The sequence below is a fragment of the Alligator sinensis genome, unplaced genomic scaffold, assembly GCF_000455745.1.
Source record: "Alligator sinensis unplaced genomic scaffold, ASM45574v1 scaffold377_1, whole genome shotgun sequence".
NCBI classification, from domain to species: domain Eukaryota; kingdom Metazoa; phylum Chordata; order Crocodylia; family Alligatoridae; genus Alligator; species Alligator sinensis.
The window spans coordinates 162,561-173,104 of NW_005842047.1; the positions used below are offsets into that span (position 1 = coordinate 162,561).

At 43.0% G+C, this 10,544-nt stretch overlaps 1 protein-coding gene across 1 annotated transcript in view; it reads left to right on the forward strand.

The window, feature by feature from the left end:
* MTA3 (metastasis associated 1 family member 3) overlaps window positions 1-10,544 on the forward strand; it is a 156,987-nt gene that overhangs the window by 140,928 nt on the left and 5,515 nt on the right. Inside the window, exon 14 of the mRNA XM_006022846.2 lies at window positions 6,028-6,174. Coding sequence (XP_006022908.1) covers window positions 6,028-6,174 — 147 coding nt within the window. The remainder of the gene's footprint in view (window positions 1-6,027; window positions 6,175-10,544) is intronic.

Consider the following 10,544-nt stretch of genomic DNA (forward strand, 5'->3'; position numbering starts at 1 on the left):
CTACACGATCCGAGGTAACCTACCATGCACCAGAGTGCATGCGGCACAGGTGTTCCCCAGGGACAAGTAACAGGGGCACAAGGTGTGCTGCTGCTACTTGTCCCCGGAGAAACAAAAGTCCATACTTGTCTGGACGTGCCTGGTCAGGGCTATGGTTTGCTCCCCGAGGCTGTGCTAAAAAGGTTGGCATAATCTGTTAACCTTAAGAAAAATGGTTTGCTGTTAGGGAGCAGTATTACAAGAATCCTGTGCATCTCAGGAGGCTTGCTAAATTTCAAGGCCATCTGAGTAAGCATGAGGGTGTTAGAAGTTTTAGAAGAGTTGAACATTAAACTGAAATTGTTGACTTTGTGTTTTAAGTTTTGACCAAAATAAATAGTACTCTTATAGAAAATTTCCATTGTTGAAAAGAACTCCCCTTTTTTAGGGTTGTGGGCAGACCTTGTTTATTCATCTCGAAATATTTTGGCCCTCAGTAGAATTCATAAATATACACTCTTGTCCCTGAAGTAATATCCTGAAGCTTATCTGAAGAAACACAGTGACTTGTACCCTAAACAGCTGCAAGTTCAATTTTAGCACTGCAGTTTCTCAGGTGGAGTAGAATTTCCTGGGCCAGAGTAGGGGCAGTGCGGGGATGCACAGCTCCATGAAATTGTTACCTTCTTAATAGCTGCTTGCAGCTTTTACAGTATTATTGTCTCTTCTTTGAGGGTGTATGGTAAAAATGATACAATTATTACAGAAAGAGAACTAATGGAAATAATCTTTCTGTTTAAGTTTTCCTGATCAGTTTGCTTTGGTTATTTAAAAAAAGAAGTATCACAGTTTAAACCAGCTCTGGAAGAGGTGGCTACTTGAGTGGCATTTAATTTCATTTACCTTTCCATATTTAAATAAATTAGTAAAGCCTGACCTTTTACAATTATTAAGCTATTGTGTTTTTCTTCTGAAAATCATCATTTCACACCATGTTGTGGAGGTCTGCTTGGGTGATTCCATGCTACTCCATTAACTATTTATTAGACTGCAGTTAGTTATTCCTTGTAGGAGATCACAGTTCCTCTTCATTCCTACTTGTAAGAAGGTCACAAAGGTTAAAAAGGTTTTCACCCACCCACTCAATACTGAGTCATTTCTCAGTTATCCCTTTTCTGCTTTGTAAGAAGCCAGTTCCACAGGAGAGCTAGACTGATATTAAAGGGAAATCTTCCCCATTCCACAGATACCTCAGGGTTAACTTGTCCATAATCATTTTAGTTTTTGTCATATTTAAGAAGCAAAAAGAATTGAAACAAATCTTAACTATTTGGTTGCCCTGTATTACCTCTTAGTAGTGCACTGCTGCTTTACCACTTGTCTGAGCTGGGCCAACTGAGGGAGCTGAATTGATAGGAGTGGGAGAATTGGCTGTAATTTATTTCCCTGTCTTGGCATTTTATTTTTCTTCAGCCATATTACTTTAGATAAATAAGGTCCTATGACTATGGATTGCCATTTACTATATGTTTATACCACACTTTGTCTAATGGGACTCCCACCTAGTTGGTCTCAAGGCATTAGCACAGCATAAATGCCTTTAATATGTACTTAACATATGATTTTCTGTTCTTCATTTACTATTTATATTTTGATTTCAGACTGGTATTGTAAAATGAAACTCAGCCTGCCAATTAGGGGCTACACCATTATGCAAGTGACCTGCATCCTATTGTGAAATTTATTTTCGTGAATCGGTGAAAGTAAGGAGTGGGGTGAATAGCTGTTTCAGTGGAGAAAGATACAATGCATAACAGCAGGGTTACAGAGACCAGTCCATAATTTTGTCCCAAAACATATCAGGAAAATGTTTTGTTGGAGCTTGATGAAAAACCCAGACCTGATTCAAGAGTCTTCTCCTCTGAGGGTTGAAAGCATAGGCTGAATGAGCATTGGAGAGTGCAGTCTTACCTAATTTAGGAAAAGCTACAAACATACCTTTCTGTTTTGTTACAGTTCACTCCCCACCTTTAAAAAACACAAAACTTTATTCCAAGCAATAAAGCATTGCTTTCTACAGTCTGAAAAAGGAGTGGCAACAGAAGGTCCATGAAATCTATTAGGAACTTGGCATTTGCCAACCTATATCACACAAGAGTGGGAGGGGTAGATACATGCATAGATACTATAAGGCTGAAAGGAAGCAATAATTTCTAAGTAAACCAACTATGAATAAAGTTGGCACAAAGTCAGAGTTGCCTTGCCTTCACAACAGTCATAAAAACAGATATCTCAAATTAGTGTTTTGAATAAACAACTAAATTCTCTAGTTTTATCCGATTGTGGATAGGAGATGTAATATCTGGCTATCAAAATCCTCATCTCTGGTAGTGAGTGACAGATGCCTTTTACTCTTGCCTATTGTTTAGTCACCTCTGTATCTTGTTTAAACTTATTTGCAGCTCCTTGAATCAAATGTAAGTTGGTCAAGGGCATTTATACATGTGCTCCAGGATTGGGGAGGGAAGGTTTTTTAATTAGAACAGCTCTGAGAGCTGCTCTAATTAAAGCACCTGGAGCGTCACGTGTATCAGTGTCACTGCGCTGAAAAATGCTTTAGTTAAAGCTCCCCTGCTGCCATTTTCACTGAGGGGACACTGACACACGTGACGCTGGAGTCTGCTGGAGCACAATAATTACTGTGCTCCAGCCGACGTGATTAACTGAGTCTGCTCCGATGTGCTGTAATTGGAGCATATTGGAGTAGCCTCACGGCACTTGTATAAGCGCCCTAAGAGCATAATTTCACCCTAGGATTAGGATCACTGGTTTACAACCAAGCTTTTTTTCAATCATAAAAATAGCTAGTTTAATCTCCGGTCTGGTACTGTATACTTAGGAGCTGGTATTTACTCTGAGCTGCTGGAGATTTGTGAGTCACTTTTTATGCAAATACTCAAAAGCTATTATGCTAATTTCTGATGGCTTATGAATGCTTCCAACCAGTAGTGTAGATATAGGTAGATGCCAGGAGCAGGAGGGGGCTCCAGAATGAAGGCCGTGAGCATTGGAGCGGTGGTGGCAGGGGGCTATTCATGGCACAGGTGTTCCTAGGGAAAGTCCAGACTGAAGGCAGGAATCCCCTTTTCAGCCTCCCCCCACTTTCCCTGCTATGCAGCCAATGGCTGCTGCATTAACCCTCTCTCAGCCTCTGCAGAGTTAAGTAATTCCACATACAAGTCGGTGAAAGCTGTGGGAGGGTTAATGCAATGGCTCCCATGAGGGAGGCTGGGGAAGGAACTGGGTGCCTCCTACCCCCAGCAGAGGTCTCCAGGCCCTGGGTGAGCATGTATTGTAACAGGCAAGATTCTGCGCCCTCCAACTCTCCTGAACTCAGCACAACCTTCCCCACCACAAGCCCTACCTAGGGAGCAGAAATAGCTAGGTACACCTCTGCTATCAACTGTGTTGCCTTCTTTTATCTGCTGTTATAAAAGTTAAGCTGACAATAAAGCTGTGTGTCCACAAGATCAGTGCTGCTCGACCTTCTGGGCTGCATGAGTGGTGCGGGGTTGGTCTGCAGGCTGGATCCAGTGTGGAGTCAGCGTGCAAGGTCAATCTGTGGGCACGATCCAGCACGTAGGCCAGACCTTGTATGCTGGTTCCAGCTGCAGGGCCCTGTTCTGTGCTAGTCCAACTCCATGCATCAGATCCAGCCACGGAGCAACCACATGCACTGGCATGATCCAGCATATGGGTCTGTGTCATCCATCCTTCAAGGCTCCCCATGGGTCTGGGAATCTGGAGGCAGGGGAGCAGTGACATCCTTAATTGCTGTAGCTCCCAGAACTGTGGCAATTAATGGTGTCACTGCTCCCTTGTCACCAAATTTCTGGACCTGCAGGAAGCCCCACAGGCCTGATGACAGCCCCATGGGCTAGATTCAGTCTACAGGCTGGAGGCTGAGCAGCAGCACTGCACAGGATCATTCAAAAACTGTAGTTTTCCCCCCAGTTTTGAAGTACAGAGGTTTGTTTGGTAGCCATTTAACATTTAAGGCATGGAGGTTTCAAATTGGCTTAGCTTTTAGATGGCTTTCATACATTATTGTCCATTTTTGGTGGGCAGCAGAAGGTTTTGTTTCATGGAACAATCAGTGAGAGATCCAGGGTGCAATCCTGACTTCAGGTATGTTGTCTGAGATTACAATTTGCCATATACTTTCAATTATTTGTTTGACAGATATGAACAAAAATGTGTTGACTTTAGTGGGTGTAAAATAGGGCTATAAATTACAAAAATTTGAGTTTTCTACCTCTTTCTTTTACCTTCCCCTTCCTCATCCCTCCTCATCCTGAGCAATGCTCTTGACTGCTATCTCGTCATACACACACTAGATCTCCAGAGTTTACTTTTTTATCCCTTGGGAAATAGAAGAAGACTAGGCTTGCCCCACTGTGCAGATGTCAGCTTGCTCAATGGACCTATTTAGTTCTGGCTTGTTCTGTGTTAAAGATGACATGGTACCTACACAGGAGCGAATAACATTTCATTTCCTGTCCAATTTTGGCCAGAGTGAGAATCCCTTTACTCACAATGATGAGCAGTTATTTGAGTTGAGTAGGACTGTTCATCTAATGTACCTGCTTACTAATGTTTGTAAAAGGCTCTTTATCACTGTATGCATGGGTCCTGGAGCAGGGTTAGTATATTCATGACTTCTTCTGTGTTACTCCTGGAACTTCATATGGAAGATGGCTTTGTGTGTGCTTTTAAAGCACTCCTCTGAAGAAGGATCTAATGCAGATTTTTCCAATACAAAAGTATTTAACCAGAAAATACTGCTCTGCCATGTGTTTCATGGAAATGTGTTGGGGGAACACACTTTTAATGAGCAACAGACAGACTCTGATGGAAATGCTTGTCTGCTCACCTGTGGGCTGCCAGGAAGCCTAGACTGCGAGCTCTGGGGCAGCCCTGCTATGTGGACTGTGCTGGGGTCGGAGACTGGGAGTCTGGAAGTGCTGAGAGGTTCAGTTCTTTATGGAGTCCTGCTTCCTTGCTCTGTAGCCGGGTGCTTGGGAATCTCATGGAATCTTGGCTTTAGCTTGGGGCAGGCTTCCATGGTTTTCAGCTTGGGGTTAGCCACACCTGTCCCAGGGATTATAGGACTTCAAGACCATCTGGATCCATAAGCTGCCTGGATCCCATAGCTAAATGATATGATACTTGTCAGCAGAGCTCTAAAGTCTCTCTACTGGGCATGTGTGGGCTGTGATCAAAAGCTCATAACTTGGCCAAATTGGAGTTGTTTTGCACTGAGCACATTTCTGACGCAAGCCATTTCTCTAGCTAAATTTTAAGCCTCTGATCCAAAGCGTGTAATTGCTATAACTTCAAACAAAGCATAGCAATACTACCATGTGTTTACTTGTCTCTTTCTCAGAACTGTTTTCACTGAGATTTTCTAAAAGAGTTAAACCTGGGGCAAGCCAATACCATAATTTCATCCCAAAAGTTCAAAGTTTGGTAAAAATGCAAGCAACTGAAAACAGGATTTTATAGTAGGGAGTGCTGGCCAATCTTAGTAACAGATGGTGCCACCAGCCCTGCCTGTAATAGAAAACACACACACACAGAGGAGTAGCTGTTATCTTGTATTTAACTCTGGCATTGAGGACTAATGATTTTTGTTCAACATAAACTGACTTCAGATTTATTTGTTGTGGTGTCTTTTACCCACCTTCAAAACCCACACATTTAATCAGTCATGGCACTTACTTCAAGGCAGAACTAAGTGAACCAGATTTTTCATATTAGGGAGAACCATGGTAACAAAGATTGATTTATTCATTATGCAAGGCCTTGGAAACATGCTAGTAGTCTGAAGAAATTGACTTCCAGTTCATTAGAAAAATTAAATGTATATGTATGGGGTAAAAAGAGGTTAAAAAAAGGTTTTTGAATGCAGTATTTACTCTCTCTCTCTCTCTCTCTCTCTCTCTCTCTCTCTCTCTCTCTCTCTCTCTCTTTCCTTTTTTTTAATAGAGATTCATCCTGCAATAAAACCTAATGTAATCAGATCAATGCCGAGCCTTCAGAGCCCAGGTGCAAAACGAATGCTTGCAACTTCTAATCATTCATCCTTAAGTATTTTGGGAAAGAGAAACTACAGCCATCATAATGGCCTTGATGGTATGTAAAGCTTAGATTTTAACAAGATATATTTTATGACTCTTATGTGAATTGCAAAACTTCAATGTGCAGAGCTACAAATCTGTAAAACTGAAATTGTAGGACTTTGCTCATTTGTAGCATGCCACATAAAATAATGAATCATCGATTTATAAAAGAAGTAGGCTGCTAGACGAATAACTGTGGTAAAGATGCAGTTCTATAAATATTGTGTAAAATTCACTGAGAAGAGTAGCACCTTCTCATTCATAAATGTACTCTGAGTACAAACCAAAGAAGACCTTTTGTCATGGAACAAGTACAAGATACATTTAGTCTGTTTGTTTTGTTAGTTTTAAATGTCATCATGGGTGGTGCGGAATACACTAGAATTGGCTTCATTTTTAGGACCCATCTCAAAAGATTACTTTGGCTTTAGAGTCTTCAAACTAATATTACTTCTTGTAGTTCTTCTGACTAATCCTCAATGTTTGCACAAAGGATAAGGAAAAGAATAAAAACAAGGGTATTGCAATAGGAGCTTTTTGTATTGTTGAGCAACTGTTTTGCAGTGAGCAATAAAATAAGCCAGTAGATGGTTTGTATAAGAGCATTATGATTTTTTTCCATATTGTACTAATTTATAGATTGCTGGGATACCTAAGTGCTTGTGTGCTGGTTTACATTTCCAATCAGTGTATGGATCCATGACTTGGTTGCAATACTGGCCCCAGCTTCTCTGATTTGATGTGTTGTAAATCAAGGGAGAGATGGTTAGCCATCTTGTGGTAAAATAGCTTTTAGCCATCTTGCCAGACCAATATTCTGGGGTTAGAACCAATCAGCTCCTTCCTGTAAATCAGCATGCCTAATGGCAGGTTGTTCACAGCCCAAGGTGTCATTCTGGCAAACAGGGATAGCTGGCACATAGAAGCTTCTCGTCCACATGCTCTTTCCCATGTATACCCACTGCATGGAAGACAGAAGTCAGTTTCACTGAACCACTTATAGTTTCGTCTACACTGGGTGACTCTCTTGTATCCTTTAAGGCTGATTTCCAATGGTAGCATGCAAATCATGAGCTGACAAAAATTGTGGAAAGGAATTTTGAAGATGGCTCCAAACCATTTTAAAGTGTGCTTACACTCTTAAAAATAACCCTGTGCATGGCATCTTCTTGGCTTGTGTATCATCACTACTAGCAGTATGGATTTTGCCATGAATTGTTCAATAAACAATTCTTACCTAATGTACAAGTCAGAATGGAGTCCAGCTCACTGCCCCTTAGCTAACAGAAGTGAAATGTAATACATCTTTAATAAAGCAATAAAGGATAAGCAGTTCTGACTGTGAATAAAAATGCAGGAAATCAGTGAATTAAATATTCCACTCGGTTACTTTTTAGTGAAGAACCCCGCTATAAGCTTTGAAGTCCTCAGTCACCACACATTATTGGTTAGTTGATATAAAAAAGGTCTGCAGTGAATATAGGAAACATGAAATTCTACTATCTTTAATATATTCCAATTTTAGTTTATCTTAGCAAAGCAGTGACAATATCAGATGGAACTGGACTTTTGGTATTACATGGGAAAATATTTTCAGAGAGGCTGAAAAAGAGGCAGCAAAAGATGTCAGAGTACTGTGTCTTCCCTGGTCTTTGCAGAAGTAAATGAAGAAAGGTTTTATGTTTTGTTTGTTGAGCTATAGATTAATGAAAGCATCCATCCCACATCATCCTATGAACTGAGGTAAAGCCTGGCCTCCCATCCATGACCACTGGTACAACTATGTTTAGCACCAAGCTGAATAGAAGATCTAGAGGGATCTTCACTTGTTATGGCTTTATTCTTGTTAGTCCTATAGAAGCCCTTAAGAAATAAACAGTATTTGAAGAATGGTGTACTCTGGGCATGTCTACACAAGACATTTATACAGTTGCCTAATTAGCTCCACAGTAAATGTCTCAGTGTCTACATATGCAGAGCTATTAGGCTGGAGTAAACTATTAAACTCCACAACAGGATAGTACTTGTAAATACAAGTATTGTCCTGCTACAGATTTTTTTACTCTGCAGCATCACACATGTAGACACGTATATGGCTGGCTGGGGCATGAGGGTGCTTCAGTGTGGGGGCTGCCTGCTGACTAGCCACATACTGGAGCAGCCTTGTGCCCCAGCCAGCCCCTCTGTAGCAGGTTGACCCAGGTCAGAGCAGCCCCAGGCTGGCAGGCTGACCCCTCAGGCTCCCTGCCAGCCAGGACTGCTCTGACATGGTTCAGCGTGCTGTGGTCCCAGGTACATGTGTTGGCACCTGGGGAGTAATAAACTATGGCATGATATTCACCAGAGTTTATTGCATAGCATTAATATGCACATGTAGACACATCCACTGTGTGTGGGGAGTCAGGTAGCCTCTTTGCCTTCTGCCTCACCCCAACTTCTTTTCCCTGTGGCCCTTTCCCCTTCTCTTTACTGTCAGACCCTGCTCTCCCTGAGCATATGGAAGTGAGAAGTAAATTTGAAAATAGTGACTGAAATAACCATAGATGTAATAATTTTTATACAGTACCAATAGACTTAGTTCATCCAGAATTGATATATTTTACCTTTTTTTTAAACTGCACCAAGTTTAAGCGCAGGTGCTCCATAAACACATTTTAAAGCAGCTAAGAGAAAATCCTTGTGGGACTCTGTGATATGCCCCAACTCCAGACATGGCTGGGTAGGCCTTTGAGAATCCTGGGGCACTCCTACATACTTGGGGTGCCATTCTGCTCCAAACCCCTCCCCTCAGTGCTTGGCCACTGAGAACCAGCTGAGCTGTGCCAGGAGCCAACTCCTTGGCTTGTGGCATCTCACCCTTACCTGTCTCCCTGTGGTCTTGCCACCTCTGAGCAGAGGGTATTTTGCTGACTAGAAGAATCACACCCTTGTCCCATTGTGCACTCGGAAAAGATGGATCCCCCCTTTCCATAGAATTGGTAAGCCTGTGTGGTCAATACATATGTAAAAAGGTAACAAAAAGGATATATCAGGAAAAAAATAAAAAGCACAAGAAATTAGTAATCATAGGCTGAAATACACAGAGAGATATAAGAGTAAACAAGCAGAAGAAAATATCTGAACAAAAACCTGTTTTTAACCCTGCATCTGAAATCCAAGGATGCAGTACTTAGCCAGCTTCAACAGAAAGAAGGCAGCTTCTCCCTCTGATCTCTTGGTTAGGGCCTCCTTCAATTTTTCCTACCACCTTGCTTTACTCAGCCTCCTTTACCCTGGCTCTACAGGAGGGACTACAGCCTCCCCTGTACTTAGGAAAATTAAAGTCAATAACCTGCTCTCAAAGCAGGCTTAAGTACACTTTCCTGTCTGGCTATTCATGTCTATCACCTATTGGATTCTTGGGGCGCCCACCTTATTATGTATATAACTTCCTGCCCCCTCAAAGGTGCATGTTTGCCAAAGCAAAAAATCTTTCCAAATCTAATTAAGACCAAGGGAATATGTGCATCCTTGCAGACATGGATATTCACTAATCCAATATACTAAAGATCCTGCCTCTCTGTTTCCCCAATAATCTGAATAAGTAGGTGTTATTCTTACGGCTCCTTCCTTTTAAAATGTGAATTTATCACTGACGTAAGGACAGAGTTTATATGCCTCAGAGCATGTAAGCAAAGATGCTGAATCAACAAACACCTGTCAAATGCTGACTCTGAGCACTTAGGCCAGGGACAGACATTCAAAAAGCCTGATCCTGAATTGATTCAATCTTTGCAGGTTAGTCTAACCTGACTAGGCTAAATCAGTTTTGTAACCAGACAGACATTCCAGAAATGCAGGCACATGCCTGCAGTGGCTCAGGCTAGAAGCTGGGGGGCGCTAGATAGCCCTCCCTTCCCTTGCACAGAGCTGAGCTAAGGGGGACATGGCCAGGCCCCAGCTGGACACTGTGATTAGGGAGGGTTCCCCTGCTCCTGAACAGCCCTGTGGGCAGCCCCTGCTGGCTGCAGCAGGGAGCTGGACCCAGACTCCATGCTCGTGAGGAAGGGGCGGGGGAGGAGGGGGCTGGAGGAGGCGGGAGGGTACCATGAGGGAACCCCTCCCAGGCCCCATCCCTACCTGCTCCCCCAGTCCCCCTGAGTGCTCTTGACCCCCTCCCGTTCTCCCAGCGCCTCCCCCCCACCATGACTGCCCCGCTTAGCGCCAGCTCCTGGCACTTTAAAATCCCTCACTCACTGGCTGCTGCCAACCGGGGGTCGGGGGGTGTGATCCCTGCTACCCACACTGCCCCGCGCTGTGAAGGGGGCTCTGCCACGAGTCCCCCAACACCTGGCCACTCTCACAGCACCCCCCCCCAAGGACTGCCCCCCACCCCCCCCCCCT